At 66.8% G+C, this 18,182-nt stretch overlaps 1 protein-coding gene across 17 annotated transcripts in view; it reads right to left on the bottom strand.

The window, feature by feature from the left end:
- PLEC (plectin) overlaps positions 1-18,182 on the bottom strand; it is a 56,655-nt gene that overhangs the window by 19,463 nt on the left and 19,010 nt on the right. For 3 of the 17 annotated variants that reach the window (XM_078071886.1, XM_036105656.2, XM_036105662.2), the window contains 11 exons: positions 4,276-4,337; positions 3,803-3,892; positions 3,436-3,471; positions 2,850-2,927; positions 2,675-2,767; positions 1,699-1,865; positions 947-1,062; positions 762-868; positions 564-683; positions 392-487; positions 62-189 (listed from right to left, as the gene is read on the bottom strand). In XM_078071886.1, coding sequence (XP_077928012.1) covers positions 62-189; positions 392-487; positions 564-683; positions 762-868; positions 947-1,062; positions 1,699-1,865; positions 2,675-2,767; positions 2,850-2,927; positions 3,436-3,471; positions 3,803-3,892; positions 4,276-4,337 — 1,093 coding nt within the window. Of the gene's footprint in view, positions 1-61; positions 190-391; positions 488-563; positions 684-761; positions 869-946; positions 1,063-1,698; positions 1,866-2,674; positions 2,768-2,849; positions 2,928-3,435; positions 3,472-3,802; positions 3,893-4,275; positions 4,338-5,014; positions 5,287-7,840; positions 7,992-9,447; positions 9,593-10,326; positions 10,358-11,929; positions 11,988-15,149; positions 15,727-18,182 lie in introns of those variants that run through there. The other 14 variants (XM_036105643.2, XM_078071887.1, XM_036105661.2 and 11 more) reach the window with 12 other exon arrangements.

Raw genomic sequence — 18,182 nt, 5'->3', positions numbered from 1 at the left:
GCTTCCCGCTGCCACGGGGCCCCACCCCACAGCTGCCTCCCCCAGCCCTGCACCCGCCCACCTCTCAAACTCGCTGCGGAGCTGCTTCTCCCGCTCCAGAATGGCCACATGCAGCTTGCCCCACTCCTTCTCCACGTCCAGCGGGTGGTAACCGGGCGGCATCTTGAGCTGGCCTGCTTGCAGCGCACCCTGTGGGCAGGGGCCGAGCTCAGAGGGGGAGGCAAGCCACCCAGGCCCCCCAGCTGCCCGACCTGGAACAGCCCCAGTTCCAGAAGCTCAGCCACGAGGCCATGCCAGCTTGCTAAAGGGGGTCCCCAGGCTCCAGGCCCGTGGACAGCCTCACTCACCTCTGCAATGGCCCCCGTTCCCTCTGTCTAGGACCCCCCCTCACCTCCAGGGACTGGTGGATGCCCTTGGACCGGTTTTTGTCCGCCTCCTTGGCCGGAAGCTCTGTCTCCTTAAACTTCAGGAACTGGCACCACAAAATCTGCAGAGAACCAGGTGTGAGTCGCCACGCCTGGGCCGCACGGGGCGCAGGAGCTGGGGCGAGAGGCCGGGCCCACCTCAATCTCCTCAAAGCTGGCAGGGAACCTGCGCTCCTCGAAGGCCGCCGTGTGGTGCCGGATCCACTGCAGCAGCAGGACCACCAGCTCCCGGTACTCCTGCCAGCGCAGCTGCAGCTCCTGCAGGCGGCCAGGGGGGCGTGAGGGGCCGTCCAGCCATCCGGCCCCCCGGCCCCCCGGCTGCCAGCCACCACTCACGTTGGCCTTCACGCCGTCCTGCACGTCAGGCACTCGGGGCATAGCGTCGTACAGGGAGGAGACGTAGGTTATGATGGACTTCTCGTCGGGCTGAGGGACGTCCACGTCTGCGGGGAGGGGCCGGCGTCAAAGGCGCCCAGCAAGGGGCAGCGGAGGGGCACGGGGAGGGGGGACGGGGCACGCACCCTCAGGGTCCAGGAGCCGTGTCACCCCCAGGTCCCGTTCCGCCACAGAGAAGGCCTGGTCCAGGTTCTCCAGGTTGGTCTGACGATACACCTTGTTCATATCAATGAGCATGGGCCTGTGGGCAGAGGGGCGGAGGAACAGCGAGGCCCAGGGGGCAGCTCAGCATGGGGACAGGGACATAGCTTCCTCCACCTGCAAACACCCTGAAAACCACACCACCCAGCGCTAGCGCCCAATACTGCCCACCGATGTGACCCCGCATACAGACACTATACTTTGGACCTCACCCCCTGGAGCTCAAGGGGCCTACACGGGGCACAAACGCAGGCTGCGATATACCCAGTAGAGGCTACCAGTCCGCGTAGGATTCCTGCAGCTGCCTGGCCACCAAGCCCCAGCTGGGTGGGGGCAAAGCTCCACTGAGAGCCATTCCCACCGTGGCCTGGCCACCCCAGCCCCTTCTGGGGCATCCACGTGGGGGCTGAGGCTCCCGGCTCTGAGAGCCAACAGCCCACTGGCCATCCGGCCTCAAGGAAGCCAGCGAAGCTTCTGGAAAGGCCCTGGGCAGAGGAGGGCGGGCTGAGGGTGGGGCTGGGCCTGCCTGCACCCTTCCAGAGGGGTGGGCTGGCACAGGCGCTCGTCCGGGCAGCGGGTTCCTGTCAGTGGCACACGCCCCTCCCGCCGCCGTCCCTGCCCCAGCTTGTTGGAAGCCGCCTGGCTGAGGTGCTCTGGGGCGCCCCGGGCCACGTACTTGTGCCGGTGAATGATGGCGTTGAAGAGACGGCCGTCCCGCCAGCTGGACGTGAAGTTGTCGCAGCGCAGGCCGTGGTAACCCTCCACCATGCGCTGGGACCACAGCAGGAGCTTCTCCTTGGCCGTCATGTCCTCCGACTGCCCGCTCACCTGGATGTCGGAGATCTGCCCCACGCAGCGGGCAGGCGCTCAGCCACAGCCACGCGCCCGGCCCGGTGCCCACCACCTGTCATGAGTCCACGCCAGGGTGCGGGGTGCGCAGGAGCCCCCAGGCCAGCTGAGGCAGGGTGAGGCCTCCAGGGGTCCGTCCCCCGTCAGCGCCACAGCCCAGGCCACTCTCGCCGGCAGGTGCCACGGAATAAGTGAGCGCCCCAGTCCCCACTGCCATTCTGTGGTGGGCACCATGGACGCCTCCCTGAGCTGCCAGAGGTGGGCCGGAGGAGGGCAGCTGTGGGCACCAGCGCCTGCCCAGAGGCCGCAGGCCTAGGAAAGGCTGTCCCAGCAGGGTGGGGGCCAGGTCGGCCCCTCTCTGGCTGCGGGATGGGGTGGGCATGGTCTGGCTGGCGGCCTGCCTGTCCCCAACTGTCTGTCTGTCTGTCGGCCTGCCAGCCTATGTGACTCAGCTGCCGTGCCAGCCAGGCTCTGCCTGCTCAGCTCTTAGATTTGTGGCTTCCTGTGCGGCCGGGGCGGGCAGTGGATGAGTCAGCCAGTGCAGCGGGTGCTTCTCTACAGCCCTCCCGGGGCAGGAGGCTACACGGCGCACAGAGAATGCATTCCTGTGCGGGGAGGCTCTTGGGGCCCTGCCCAGCCAGGCCTCAGAGAGAGACCTGAGCCCTCAGGCCAGGCAGCTAGCACAGGACGCAGGCGCCATCCAGGCTGGGGCCGGCAGGATGGTCCCACGGGGCCAGGACGCCAAGGGCCCCGGCTCCCGGGCCACACCCCCAGTCAGATGGCCGGCCGGCCCCGGACTCTACCTGGAAGTGCAGGATGATCGTCCAGATCAGGCCGAGGGTCAGCTTGGGGTTGCCATCAGCGATGTCATCGTTCCGGATGTTCACCAACTTCACCTGTGAGCAAACTCCCCTGAGCCTCACCTGCGGCCAGCCGGGGAGGGGGGCCCTTGGCCAGAGGCCAGCCAGGCAGTCTCACCTGGCGGTGTCGGAGGTAGTCCAGGGCAATCTGAACGTTCTGCAGCTTGTGGAAGCGCATCCTCCCCTTCTCCCGGGGCTGTGGAGAGTCCCGGCCAGTCAGCACCCCCGGGGCAGAGGCACGGTCCCACCTCCAGCTGCGGCCCCTGCCTGCCCTCAGAACCCCCAGGGCATCTGGGCTAACTGAACCAACCGAGGCTCTTCCCATGTCCCCGCTTCACCCTCCCCAGCTAGAAAAGGGGGGCCACTGGCCCAAGGGCCAGGCCCAGCAGGGGCTTTGGAAGTCCAGCAGCCAGACCCAGGCTGTGGGAAGGAAGGAAGGGGTGGGAGGGGACAATAGCCAGGAAGCCGCGGGTGGAGGACACTGGGGGAGGGGTCCTCCTGGACGCGGCGGCAGCCCTGGTGGGTCCCAGGCCCAGCCCTGGGCATCGCAACAGGCAGGACGTCAGGCAGCTGGATGCACAGCCATCTGCCTGCCCAAGCGCCAGGCACAGGGGGGTCCAGACTGACCACCAGCCCCAGGTGAGCCGGGCTCCCAGTCTCGGGGAGCCCACGCGCTGCCGTAGCCAGCACGCACAACCACTCACCAGGCGCGAGCTCCTGATTACGTCCCGCTCTCTTGGCTGCCCGGCCAGAGCAGGGCATAGGGTAAAGGGCAGAGGCCAAGGTTCACAGTCCAAGCAGCAGAGAAACCAAAGCAGAGCAGAGCGTGAGGTTACCGTGTCAGCGCTCTGACACAGAGAGCAGCAGGGCCGCGAGCCCGCGGCACGGGGGACGGGCCACTCCCAGGCTGGGCCCAACACTCCAGGCTGGGAGACACAGGAGGGACCAAGGCCAGGCTGGACGTGGGTGGAGTGGGCATGTGGGAAAGCCCCAAGAAAGGAAGGCAGGCAGGGGTATCCGGGTGAAAGGCAGGCGGGGCCCCAGAGGGGGCAGGTGGGCGGGTACACGCACCAGGCTGTCCCCGGAGAGCACCTCCAGCAGGGAGATGAGGTTGTGGCCATCGCGGAGGTCTTCATACAGGTCACTGATGTGTCTCTGGGCCTGTGGGGACAGAGGTACTGGGCTGCTGCACGTCCCCCGCAGCCCCAACGGGCCCTGGCGGGGGGACAGGCCCTGACCCAGAACATGCCCCGCCCCCACGGAGACACCTACCTCTGCCCTCCAGTGCTAGAGGAGAGCAGGAGAGGCCGGAGGAGGAGGAGGGAGGAGGAGGAGGAGGAGGAGGAGGAGGAGGAAGGCAGGAGCAGCGTGGGGGAGGCAGGGAGAAAAGAGAGAATAACAGGTTTCAGAGATGAAAAGTGAGCCCCCAGGCCAACAGTAGAAGCAGCCTTTGTTCAGCTGGAGGGCCAGGGGCACCCTCCTCCACCCCATGACCCTGCACACGCATGCACACGCATGCACACGCATGCACGCACGCCACCAACCTTGATGAGGTGTTTGTTGACCCACTTGGTGAAGGTTTTCTTCTGCACACGATCCCGTTCGTCTGGGAGAGACAAAGCCAGGTGACCTGAGGCCTGGGAGCAGCCACAGGGGCCTCCAGGAGACGACCACCATGTGGACACGGTGGGCAGCACCTGAAGAGCGCCTCAGAATCATTCAGGGAGACCCAGCGCCCGCCCCTGCGGTGGGGGCTCAGGGGTGCTAGGCACCCAGGTGTCACCGCTCACTCCCCTACTGTCTCCCTCTGGAGATGGGAGGGTCCAGAGCCTGCAGCCCCACCCAAAAACCAGAGAGTACAAGTCGCGGCTGGCCCCACCCCCACACACACTGCCTGGGGAGACCTGGGCAGAAAGGTTCCCAGCCAGGACCCGGGTCAAGGATGGGGCGAGGGGAAAGCTGTACCGTCCCAACAGGGCAGCGGGCTTCCCCGGGGCGCAGAGCGCCCCCACCCACCACAGCCCTATACTCAAGATCCAGCGGCTAGTGCCAGCCTTGCCAACATGGGCCAGCCCTCTCCATGCTGGACACCAGTGGCTGCCCACCCCCACCCCCACCCCAGCTCTGCACCCGGGCCCGGCGCGGTGCTCACGCGGCCCGTGGCCCTACCCGTCTCAGACTCTGTCCCTACCTTCAGACCCTCGAAGCGGGGCCCCACCCCCACCCGGATCCAGGCTTCCTGCGGCAGGAAGTGGGCCCTGCCTGGCGGGGAGTGCCCACTACCTTTCTTGCCCTCCGAGGCCCTGAGCACTGCCAGGTAGAGGTTGTCCTCCGAGCTGGTTCTCTTCTGGCCCAGGCTCTCGGGCTCAGGCACACGGAGCCGGTGCTGAGACATGGTGCCGCCCCGCCCCTCCAGCGCTCGGTCCTGACGCCCCCAGGTGCTGAGCTCCAGCCCTCGTGGCACACGGGCAGCTTTAGGCTGGTGCCGCACGGGACTCACTCGCTTGCTCCGCTCCAAGCAGAGTTGGCGTGACCACTCCCTGCCTGATGGACTCTCTCGAGCGGCTATCCCCGCCCCCGGGAGCCCCACCCCGCCCTGCCCACCCCCCTCCCCCCACAGAGGGAAGGAGGAAGGTGGCCCCTCCCCCACGGCCACACCCAGGGCCCCACAGAAACAGGAAACCCAGGGGTTTCCTCACCCACCCGGCCCGCCACAGTCGCAGAGGGACACCCAGGGGCTCAACGGGACCTGGCATGCCGCTGCGCATCCACGCTGCCAGGACCACACACCATCCCTTCGGCCACCCCATCACAGGGAGGGGTGCCTGAGTGTGGCTGGGCTCAGGGCGCCCCCCAGGCCATACCTCCCTTCAGGGCTTCAGCCCAGGTCCAGCCCTCAGCCTGCCCACCCTGCCAGCTGGGACCCCAAGCTGAGTGACAGAGAGCGGGGGGGATGAGCTGACCATCTCTTTCTTGCAGCCTTGTAAATCACACGTTCTGATAGACCTGTGTGCCCTATGCCTGTGGCCCCCGCCCCCTGCTAGGCTCCGCTATGCCCCTGCTCAAGGGCCACTATGATCCTGTGCTGGCCTGGCCCTTCTGAGCTGCCCACCAGGCATGTCCTGGAGCAGTGCTCCCCCATCCAGAAGCACAGCACACGGCGGGGCAGGAGTGGGCACATAGCTGAGCGTTGACTCATCAGGCAGGACCGCCCAGCCCCAATCTGCAGGAACTCGGCCCGAGTTAGGGGGAGGAGGGGTGCAGAGGGCAGTGGGGAGCACGGGGTGGGGGGGCACGCCAGTGAGTCAGGGTTGGGGAGGGGGCCCTAGTGCAGTGACTCACAGGAAAGGAAACCACACCTGGGGGCTGTTTGCAGTTGGGCGGGGCTCACAGCAGCTATTCAGGGTTGTAAAGGTGGGAGGCGGAGCAAAGGGGCCCGGGTACAGCCTGGCTTCCTCCGGTCCGGACAGACCCGCCCATGGCCAGCACTGGGCCTGCCCCAGCCACCCAAGCAGCCGCAAGAATTTTCCAGTCAGAGCATCTGGCTTGATGTGATCCAGCTGTGAGCCGCTGCCCACCACCCCCCCACCCCCCCCCCCGAGCCTCCAGGCCAAGGTTCCTGGAAAAGCTCACCCACCCCCGTCCATGCTGCCCCTCTGTGGCCACGGGAGGGCGCCCAAACACCATGGGGCAAAGGGTGCACCAGCCAAGAAGAGCTGGTAAAACCCACCCCCCTCCGGCTCCCCGCATCTAAGTGACTCAGCCAGACACCCAGGCTTGGAGCCCCAACTCTGAACCTGGCTCGAGATGCAGGAAGGCCGTCCAGCTCTACAGTCCCCACACCCTCATGCAGGGCCTGGGGACCTGGAGAGGCTTGACCGGGCCTGGCTCAGCAGTCCCCACAACCCCAGCATACATCAGCTCTTCACCCTCCCAAAGCCCTCCCAAATCCCAAATCCGACCCCACAATACACCCACCTGCCCCCTCCCCCTCTGGAGCCTGCAGAAATGCCCCTTCAGAGGACCCCTTGTCCTAGCCGCCCAGAGTTCCGGAAGCCTATACTGAACACCTGCAATGTGCAGCCCCTGGGCTAGTCCAGCACTAGGGGGGAGGCGGGGTCCCCACTGTCATTCTGGTGAGGAGCAGAGGACCTCTCAGTTCCCTGGGAACCGGTCGGGAGTTGGGAACAGGGAATTCTAGGACAAGCAGGAGCCGGGAGCCAGGCCCCCCACCCCAGTCCCCAGTCCAAGCCCCTTCTCCAGCTTTCTGCCACTCGGGGTCTCCAAGGATGCTGGGGGGGTGGGCAGCTCCAGCACCTGTTCCCCGGGGAAGCTCTCCTGCCTCGGAGCCCCTCCTCTCCCTCCACCTCCACAGCCTCTTCCTCCCAGCCCCGCCTGCCTGCCCCTTGCCCCTGTACAGCCTCCGACCCCTGTCCCCCAGATTCAGACCCCAGAACCAACAGACAGCCGTTCCAGGCTGGTTCAGCCTCTGTGTGCCCTTAGCCAGGCATACTGGCCTCCACGAGTGCTGCCGACCTCAGCTGGCCCTCCCTCTCGGGCACTGGGGCTCCTGCACCTCTGCTTGACCCTGTACTGTCCAGAGCAACACATTTTCTGCCACCAGCCAGCGTCCCCTAGAGCCGCCCACGACCCTCTGAGGGTCCTCCTTTTACAGATGTGGAAACTAAGGCTGGGGGTCCCACAGCTAGTGAAGACGCTCCTGGGATGGGAAACACACAGACGGAGGGTACCCGCTGGCCAAGGAGAGCTCCAAGGCGGCAGAAGGCCTGGAGCGCCGCCCTCTTGGCCTCCCTCCCTCCCTCCCTCCCCCGGCGTCCCGACTGCCAACTGCCTGGTGCCCAGGGCAGAAAGAAACCTTGGCCAAAGCCCAAGCCGGCCCCGCCCACCTTCCCATCCCCCTTCTCCAGATAAGGAACAAATGGGGCCAAGGGCACCTCGCCTCCTTCCTCCCCAGGTGTTTCCGGAGCGGAGCGGAGCGGGGCGGGGGGGGCGAAGGGGGCGGGGCTGCACCTGGGCCGGGCTCCTTCCCGGTCCCGGCCGTTCCCTCGGAGACGGTGCCCCCCGCCACCCCCCTGCAGCCGCACCCACCTACGCAGCACAGCTGCCCGTGGAGGTAGCGCCTGCGGGCCCGCTCACAGCCCCCGTCCAGCCAGCGCGGCCGTTCCAGCGCGACCTCCTGCAGGGCGAAGGCGCCTCCCGCCCGCCCCGTGCCGGCCGCAGCCATGAGCCTGGGCGCCCTGGGGTCGCCCACAGAGGAGAAGGAAGGACGGCGCGCAGCCTCTGCTCCCCAGCCCACGCCGTGAGGCTGCCGGCAGCGGGCGCACCGCCCAGACCCGAAGAACCTGCCCCTGGCGGGGCGCCCCGCCCAGCGCGCGCCGGAAAGCCGCGCCCCTACTTGGAAGGAGAGGACCCCGCTGGGCCCGGGGGACTGGCGGCAGAGGGAGGCTGCCCGACAGAACAAAGGGGCATGGGAACTCGCGGGATGCCCAGGTTCCCGCGGAGGGGAGCCCCGGGGGACGCCTAGGCGCCGGGAAGCTCCCCTAGACTGACGCCCACGGACTGACGTTCTCAGAGGCTGGCGGTTGGGAACGGCGCCGGGAGCAGAGGGCTGAGAACAGCCAAGAACAGAACCGAGGCATCAAAGCCCCGAGGGGCACTGCAGGGCAGGGAGAGGGACACACCAAGATAGCAACGGAACAGGAGCCCCTTCCCCACGTGCGGACAGGGGACAAAGTGCGCCGAGGGAGGGAGGAAAGGTCAAATCTAGCGGGGGAGAAGGCCTGGTCCCATGCATTTTATTGAACGCCCCTGCAGCTGAGTCACCCGCTGCTCCCCAGTCCCCAAAGCCACGCCTAGAAGCCCCATCCTGACTCAGACCTCAGGTCCAGCGAGCCTGGCACCCAAACTGAGATTGGGCAGACCCTCCAGGGGCAGCTCTGGCCACCCTCATCGCAGGCGAGTCCCTGCACCCCAGGTGCACCCAGGCACAGACCGGAGCACAACTCCAAATCCCTTAGGGTAGCCCCTCAGGCCAGAAACCCAATCCCCAGGGCCCCACCCTGCTCCATTCACGGGAGGAAGCAGGCCCCACCCCATCCTTGCTGGGCGGTCCACGGCGGCACTGGGCTAGCGCCCAGAGCGGGTGACTTTGAGCAGGGGGTGGGCAGAGCGCAGCCTGGCTGCCTGCCCCTTGGCAGTCCTGTGCCCCAGCTGAGGGCACTAAGGCCCAGCCCCACCTCAGTCCTGGGCAGGAGCCTCTCCAACACCTGCCCCAGGGCACCTGCCCTGCACCAGCCAGCGGTGGTTTCTGTGTTGACAGTCTCTGTCCTTGGCAGCAGGGGAGAGGCCTTCCTCCTGGACTGCTCGTGGCCCTGGTCTGGAGCCCCCGCCCCCAAACTCCTCTTCACCCACCTGCCCAAGCCAGGGCTCCAGGATGCAAGAGCCACTGAACCCTGGCCCCACCCCCAGGGAAACGGGCAGGGGTCTTCAATGCAGAAGACACAAGGGAGGAGAACTCTGCTCTCCCACTGTGTGCCGGGGCTTAGCTCCGGGACAGGAAGGGGAGGGGACAGGGAAATTCAGAAGTAGGAGGGGGCGGCCCCTCACCCCGCCCCGCCTCCAGCCGCCAGGCAGGGGCGGTGGCTGCTGGCCGCAGCCCGGGCTCGGCCCAGGTGGTAGCTGCCAGAGGCGCTTACCTTGCACATCCTGCACCCGCCAGCGCCCCCTGCGCCAGTGCCACACGGCGGCCAGGGTAACGACGTGGCCCACGACCACCAGTGAGGGAAACAGGCTGCCCGAGGGCTCCATGGCTCTGGGGCTGCACGGCTGTGGGCAGAGCGGGTGGAGCTGCCCTTCGGAACCGGCTGCGAGAGACCGGGGAGACCCCTCCCTTCCCTGCTTGGAAGACGGCGGCGGGGGGGGGGTGCTCCTCGGGACCTGGGACCGCCCAGCCTGCAGGACCGCCCTACCGCGCCGTCTGCCCGGCGCCCCGGGGACGAGTCCCGGCCACGGCACCAGCTGTGCTCCCGCCCACCTCCTGTCCCTCCTCCCGCCCGGCCACTCGGAGCTCCCCACCCACCTCCCGTGGCGCCCAGCTCAGCTGTCCCTACAGAGCTAGCACGCTCAAGGTTAGCGGGAGCCTTAACCCCTGCTCACCCACGGCCACACCCGCCGGGAGGAGGGGCCTGTGGTGACGCGCGGCCCCGGGCAGCCTCGGCAAGGCCCCCCCATGCCTCCCCAGGAGGGGGACTGCAGTGTCCCAGCACCCCACTCTGCCTCCAAGAAGCCCTCTGGCGACAGCTGCCAGGTGCCCAGTGGGGGGGGGGAGGGACTGCCAGCGCCCCAGCCCCCACTGGCCCCCCAGGCTTGCAGCTGACCCAACCACCCCCAACGACAAGCACCCCACAGAGCCCCAACACCCCCATGTGGGACAGCGAACGGGGTCGAAGGGAGGGCTGGGACGATGGCCTGGGAGGGCAGGGTGTGTGCAGGGAAGTAAGGACAGAGCCTCCGGCCCACCGCCCCCCGGACCCCCTGTGAGCTCTCACAGAGCCTCCGAAGACTGCGCCACCTACCCGGCACGATCTTCATTAGGGACAGCAGCGGAGCCCGGGGGGCAGACAGGGAGTGGGAGCAGGCTTGGAGAGGGTCACAGAGCCCGCGGAGGCGGCGGTGGCGGGAGGGCACGGCTGGCCGAGCCGCTGTGGGCAGCAGAGCCTGTGTCCATGGGGGAGGGGAGGGCTGGGCAGGGGGCGGGGGGGATATAAATATCTGAGGAGGGCAAGCGAGGCCCGTCACTCGTCCAGACTTAGAACATGACGTGCAGAGCGAGGGCACTGGGGCCCAGTCTGGCTGGGCGGCGCCACCCGACACTCACCCCCAGTCCTCTGCCCATGATTCTAATAATAAGAAGCCACCTGGCGTCAGAATCCACCTCGGAACCAGGCCCAGCACTGACACTGAAGCCGGGGGGCTCGTGCCCATGGGAGGAGAGGCAGCCCCGGCCCCGCCCCGCCCTGCCACTCAGGGTGCAGGAAGTAGTGGGGGCACACTCGGGGAAGGCCACAGGGCAGGGTGCTCAGCTCCCCTTCTCCCAGAGGGCCCCACACAAGTCACTCAACACAACACCTGGCCCAGGAGAGACGGAGCAGCCTCCCCAAGGTCACACCACCAGCCAGACACCCGGGGTGCCCCAAACCGGGCTGAGCCGCAGGGACACTTGCCAGCCCTCCAGCACAGGGCCATGTGTCCCTGCCCCAGGCTGCTCCTGATGCCTGCCCTGACCCCACCCCAGAGCCCCCGCAGCCTCTAGTCTGCAGAAGGCCTGGCGCCGGAGGTCCCTGTCAGCCCGCATGCCCAAGCCATCCTGGAGACCCAGAGCCCAGCGTGGCCGGTAAACAGGACATGGGGGGTCACCATGCTACCCTCTCCTCCCAGGTCCCCTCGGGCCCTGGCCAACAAAGAGTTAAGGCCCAGAAGGAAGGATTTATATCCCACTTTGTAGCATTTCCTGTGTGTGAAGCACCGTTCTATTTCAATCTCAGAGAACCCCACGAAGGAAGTCCTATGCTATTACTGCGTGGTACAGATGAGGAGCCCGAGGAAAGTGAGGGGCTTGCCCTTGGAGCCCACGCAGCGTCCGGCACGTGCGGGCACCCTGCAGCAAAGCACAGCAGACCGCGCTCGGCCTCTGACCGCTGGGCTACAGGCACCATGGTCCATTTGGGGAGCCCAGGAGCTATAAGGAGAAAGTCGGGGCTGGCACGCAAGCCTCCCGCATCTCAGAAACTCATTTCTGAAGGAAAATGGCCTGCAGCCGCTGGCTCTCATGGGAGCCTCAGAGCAGCCTCAGGACTCCACAGCCAGCTAGAGAACTGGCTCCTGAAGGCCAGAGGGCCCCTCCAGGGCAGTGGGTAGCCCCCCACCACCCACCTAGACAGGGCCTTTCACCTCCAGATGCCTCCATCCACCCCCACACCAGACACACTCCCGGGCAACTCTGAGAGGGAGACCAGCTCATTCCTGCATCTCTGCGTTCTGATGTCCCAGGCAAGGCAGGCACCCCCAGCGCCCCCGGAGCCCCAGCCACAGGCTGCCCGGGAGATCCCAGTCCGGCCCAACTGGAGCCCACATGCCCACAGCGCCCCCACACACACACACACTGGGGCTCTGCCCTACCTTGGCCCAGCTGAATCAGCTCCTCCATGCTGTACCTGTCCATGGCGGCTGAGCACGGGCCAAGCCATGGAGCAAGCAGGGAGGAAAGGCAGGGACGGCAGGAAGGAGGGAAGGGTGGGAGGCAGAGGGAGGGCTCACTCAGGCCCTGGCCTCCCCACCCAGCTCTGGGAGCTGTGACTCCTCCTCATGGCCACCCCTTAGTCAGTGAGCTGAGCAGGGCTGAAGCCAGCAGAGCTGAAGCCCGGTGGACCAACGGGTCCAACCAGCCTAGGTGGTAGGTACAGTGGACAGGCCTGCCCGAAATCCCTGAGGCTCAGTGCAGCCCACGGGGCCCGCCAGTCTTTAATGCCTGCCCTGAGCAGCCCTCCACAACGACCCCCCCCGCCCTGCCCTTCCCCCAACCCCCCTCAACACCCTCATTCCCCCAGCCCCCAGGGCCAGCCCCTTCCTCCACCACAGACCCCACAACAGGCTCAGTCCCAGCCCCCGTGGTCTCTAGCCTGGGCAAATGCCGTATCTGTGTCCCTGCCTCTGCCCTCCTCCATGCTTCTGCCCACGCAGCCGAACAGGACCCAGGAAAGGCAAATCTAATCCTGCCATACCTGCTCTAAAAACCCGCCAGAGCTCTGCGGCTATCCCAGGGAACATGCACAGACCAGACACAAAGCTAGTGTTGTTGCAAAAACCTGTCCCACCACGTGGCGCTATGCAGCCATGAAAAAGAGCAAGGCGGTTCTGTGTGCTGACCCCGGGTTCCCTCAGGACATGAGCGCCACACGGGAGAGTCAAGGTACACTGCGGGGCGGGCCACCTGCTGCGTGGAACGGCTCTGTGCACAGTGCTGGGAGCACTCAGGCGGTACCTTTCCTTTATGAGCATCTCGGGTCATCTGGAGTTCTGAGCTGGGCAAAGCATCACTATTGGAAACGTAGATGAACTTCATATACAAAAGCCCATGGCCTCGGCTTCCCAGCCCCCACCCTCCCCTCGTCCCTCCCTCTACTAGGCTGCTCTTGGTGGAGCAGGTGCTCCTCAGCAGTCAGGCTCAGCTCAGAGCACCTCCTCAGAGGGGTCCTCCCTGATTGCCCCATGGCTCATCCGTCATCTCAGGCCATCCCCAGATGCTGGGGCCTCCCTGGCCAGGGGCTTGTCTGGGTCTGGCCGGCATTCTGCTGACCAAGCCTCGGATGCCTTCCCACACAGATGAGCAGACCACCACGGCTCACAGGTGGGGACGGAGGTACAGCACGCACATCTGACTGCCTCCCGCGTCCGTGGCTCCCTGACCAAGGCTGGACGGGCAGAGGTGACCCGCTGACCGAGTCCATTCTGGTCATCAGTGCACTTGGCCCCACACGCTCCTGCCCTCACCCTTCTAGCAGCAGACTGGAGAGGACAGAGCCGGGGAGGAAGGGGTCTCTCTGAGAAGTCGGTAATTCTAGGTGCAGCCCCAGAGATGAGGATGTGCCCGCGCCACAGCCAGCGCCCAGCATGCCCTAGGTGCCCCCCGGTAAGGGTGGCCCTCGGGTCCTGCGCTCAGCCCTTGGGAAGCCCACACCCGCAGGCCTGACTCAGCCTGGAGCTGGAGTTCATTTCCTGTTGGAAACTCTGAGCTGCTGCCTGTGGCTGCCGCTGGGAGGGAACACTGAGTCACCTCCATCAGGGCTGGGGGTGCCCTCCGCTCTGCCCACTGCAGCCACACCCAGTCCCCCATCCTGGCCCCACTACCACGTGCCGACCCAGCCGCCCAGCCTGGCCACAGACAAGGAAGGAAGGAGAGAAAAGGAAAGAGGAGCTCATGCTCACCACACCCGTGACTCAAGAGAGGGAGCGGGCTGGAGCCCCGGTGGCAAGGGTCGAAGGCCCCGGGGCTGGAACTTGGCCATCGGATGCTAGTCAGTGCTGACCAACACCCGGCCGAGCACTCGCCGTCCCCTTGTGGGAGACACTGTCACCCCATCAACAGGAGTTTGAAGAGGCCATGCAACTTGTCCACGGCCACGGGGAGAGCCCAGCGACTATTCCTCTGGCCCACCACCTCACTGATCCTCCCAGATCCCATGGCACAGCCCTAGTGGGTCCAACCCAGACCACACAGGAACTTGAACAGGGGCCCCTATTCACCTGGCAGACTCCTGCCCACCCTGCCGGCCTCACGGCAGGCCCCCTTCCCAGACCCTTAGAGACCAGGTTCCTCCCCAGGTGACAAGACACAAAGATGGAAACAGCAGCCAAGCCCGACCTCTGCTGGGGCACCAGGGCCACCCCAAGTCAGCACCAGGGCCACCCCAAGTCAGCACCAAGGCCAGTGAGCTCTGAAAGCACACGTGTGAGCCTCAAGCTATATGGGACACGAGTCACCTGCCCACCTGAGTCCTGCCGGCGCAGCTGCTTAGGGACAGAGGGATGCCACAGAGGAAGGACACTGCGAAGGGTCACCTGGCAATCCCTGGGACCACAGGACCTGTTCCACAACTCTGGGACCCACCTTCCACCATCTGCGCAGACCCAGGCCTGGGCCCAGCGCCCACCACACCCTGGCCTCTGGTCTGCTGGCAATGCTCCTGCCTGGGGTCTGCTCTTCTCCCTCCAACCCAGGGCTGCCCCTGGGGCCATCACCAACCCCACGCCGGCCACGCTCCCAGTCACAATACCACATCAGAACACCATATGAGCCACAAAACCATGGGGGTAGATGTCACCCGCACTGGACAGACCCGAGGCTCGGCAAGGTCAGGCAGTCCGCCTGGGCCACACTACCAGAGAGCGGTACACCCGCCCCCACCCCGTCCCATTCTGGCTCCTCCCCTGTACACTGCCGCCTCTCGCAGAGAGGGCCTAGGGGCAGCCAGGCCACAGGGACACACCGAGAAGGCCCAGGCCAGAGGCAGTGCCGGGACAGCGACTAGCTGGTGTGGGGCAGGGCTGTGCTCACAGCTGGTCCTGCCAGTCCAGGCGCTGCAAGCCCCACCCCTAGCCCCAGGGGGAGCCTGGGGATGGCCTGGCAGCGGCCCATGGGCTCCTCCTCGGCCTACCCAGCCCAAGGTCCTCAAGCCAGGAGGAGGAGCCACGTGGGTCCACCAGCAGGGCAGCCGACACCCTCAGGCAGACAGAGCACCACCTGCCGGTGTGAGCGACGTTCCCACGACCCCAGCCCACCAGGCCTGGGCCCAGGCACCCCGTTCCCATCCCCCATGGCTGGGGCCAGGATGCAGCTGACCTGTGGCTGGGGCCGGCTCCGGGCCAGGCCTCACCAGGTTCCCTGGGGCGGTGGCGGGCACCACAGGGGGCTCAGCTGCCCCCTCCTCAGGCTCCTTCCGACGGTAGACCCGCCGCTCCTCACGGGCAGGGTCCTCGGCTGGCAGCGACCCCCACTTTGGCGGGCAGCCCAGGGGGCCCTGCACAGACTGCACATGGGGGGGGCGCCGCGCGGGCATCACCATGGCGACAGGGCGGCGCACGCGCTGCAGAGAGGCGGGCACGATCTCCGGCGGCAGGTGCAGGTACTGGCGCAGGTGGGCAATGCCCTCATTGGTGAGGTACCAGTAAAAGTGGCGCCAGGCGAAGGTCTCTCGCACCAGGCCCCGGGCCCGCAGGGAGGCCATGGCGCGCATGACCTGCAGGTTGCTGACGCCAGCGACGTGAGGGTGCAGGCTGCGGGGCCGCCGGTCCTTCTTTGCCACCATCACGCCTTCACGGAAAAGCACCTCATAAATGGCCCGCAGCTGGTCCAGCGGCATGAGCATGCCCGCCACCATGGCTGGCAGAGCCCGAGAGGCGCGGGGACGGGCGGGGCACGGGGCGAGACACGGGCGGGCAGGCCACCACACTGAGCTCCAGGGCACGGGCGCCGGGGCGGGGGGCTCTTGCGCCTGGCTCCCTGGCTCAGTGAGTCTCCGGCCGGCACTGCCGCCTGCCCGCCGGCTGCGCGAGCCTCCCGCCGGCCCGCCCTCCCTCCGGGACGCCCAGGCCGGCCCCCTCTGACTCAGCAGCACGGGTGGCCCCTCCCACCCACAGCCGCCGGGGCCCCTCGCGGAGTGGGGGGCACCTTGCCGCGGCAGCCACCCCAACAGCCCCCGTCCCTTCCCAGGCCCCACAGCTCTGACGTCAGAAATTACATCAGTTTCTAAACACTTCCTTCGCGGTTCCTAAGTGGAGGCGGAGGGAGTCCGGTGGCAGCCATGGAGCAAGAATCTGAAGAGGTGGCAGCGTGGACCGAAGGGAAGCAGGGAGCAGAGAGGACAGGAGGGGTCCTCAGGCTGGGGACCCAACCCAGGGTTGTGGTCTCAGGGTTTTGTGGAATTATAAGGATCTGAAAGCGGGGGTGGGCTGTCTGGGCCTGGGGGGGGGCACTTGAGGTCTGAGGGGAGAGCTGGGGTCCGGGGAGGGGGCCAGAATCTGGGCGGGAAGTGGGGTCTTGGGGAGCAGAGGCCTGAGGGGGATGGTAGTAGAGCTGCGGCAAAACATGGACAGGCAGGCGTGGGACGCCACTGGCTGCTGTCCCCAAACAGGCAAAGGGACAGAGCCCCCACCTCCACATGCCAGGCCCAGGACCGCAGCCGCCCCATTTAACACTTCCCTTGCCAAGCCAGATCAAGGGGGACGCAGGAACACAGAGTCTGCCGGGACCCCAAAACACTCTGAGCAGGGAACAGAGTAGGGGGCTCTGGGCAGGCCTTCATCCCCCCAACCCCCAGGCCAGCTGTTGGAAGCCAGAAACTCTCAGCTGCTGCAGAAAATCGGTCACCAAGTCCCGGCCACCCCAGGCAGGCCTGGTATCCCTACTGCCGCAGACACCCTGCCCTGGGTGGCCGGAGTGTCCGCCTGTGAACAAGCGGGGCAGATGCAGGGGAGAGGAGCAGCACATCAGAAGAGGGTCAGGGGCCCAAGTGAAAGGGGGACCAGCAGCGGGGTCCACAAGCGGCTGCGGGTTCCACGTGAGGGCCCTGGGGCCTGGCAGGGCCACACCCAGCAGTCACTTCCAGGCTCCCACCGCTGAGGCTCTAAGCATGGACATCCTGTGCCTCCGCCTATCGCACCCCATACTCCACCGACCCGCACCCAGATCCGCGCTCTCCCCCTTCGCCCATGCCGACACACCCATTCCCACCAAGCGCAGCTAGCCCGGGAACTGATTATAAATAGGGCAAATAGGGCGGGGGTGGGGGATCCCGAGGTGGGAGGCGCCCGCGGGCAGGCGGCCAACTGGCAGCGGGTGGGGGCGGGTTTATGGGGCCGTTGCCATGGCACCGCAGAGCCGGCTCCAAACAGCGCCCCCAACACACACACACTCACGCCGTCGTACACGCGCGCGCACAAACTCATTAGACACACACACGCGTGCGCCAGTGCTGGCGGACGCGGCGGTGGAAACGGAAGGTACAGCCAACTGTCCCCACGGCCCCGCCCGCCAGCTCCCCGCCGCGCCCTCCCTCCGCCCCCCGCCAGTCCCCTGCAGCCTGGCGGGCAGGAAGCGGGCCAGCCCACTAGGAGACCGGCTCCGGGAAGACGCACCGCTAGCGCGGGAGCGGACAGCGTCCACGCCCCTTTAGCCCAGTAGCGCCTGCGGACCCTCCCCGCCACCCGGGCTGTGGCTTCGGGAACCAGCACCAGCTGGGGTTCAGGACAGCACTCAGACAGTGGCCGGGCCCAGCCCTGTGTCCACAGAACGCCCACTCTCCTGGTCTGTTCCTCAGCCCTCCCCCACAGGCCTCCTGCGCTCCCCCCTGCCCACCCTACAGCCCCTCACTCACCTCCTGCTCTCCCTCCATGCCTACCCCATTCATCCAGGCCATCTTTCTGGCATGATTTCCCGACCTACTGCCCCCAAATCCCCAAGCCGCCCCCCAAACCAACCGATGCCCCCCTCCCAAAATGATTCCAAGCCACCCCCAAGCTCTCCCAAACACTTGGACCTAAGGTCTCTTCTCCTGCACAGACCTGCACTAGCGATGGCAGCAACGCGGGGAACCGCAGAAAGGGGGCGGGGCATGGTAGGGAATTTCCCCCCCCCCCCCACCAGCCCAGGCGCCCTCAGTGGATGAGGGGAGGGGCAGTTAGGAGCCTGGAGCAAGCTGTTCCTGGCAGCTTCTTCTGCTCCTGCACACCTCCCCCTGTCCCTCTCTGCGCCAGGGTGGGGGCGCCCCCGCCCCAAAGTCCCAGGGCTGGAAGGATGCCCTTTTCTGCCCCGCCCCCACCCTGCAGAACCGCAGCCGAAGTCGCTGATTCGGCACCGGGAGGGCCAGGGTGGGCG

The sequence above is a fragment of the Halichoerus grypus genome, chromosome 5 (genome assembly GCF_964656455.1).
Source record: "Halichoerus grypus chromosome 5, mHalGry1.hap1.1, whole genome shotgun sequence".
Classification (NCBI taxonomy): domain Eukaryota; kingdom Metazoa; phylum Chordata; class Mammalia; order Carnivora; family Phocidae; genus Halichoerus; species Halichoerus grypus.
This window is presented reverse-complemented; position numbering and strand designations above follow the sequence as displayed.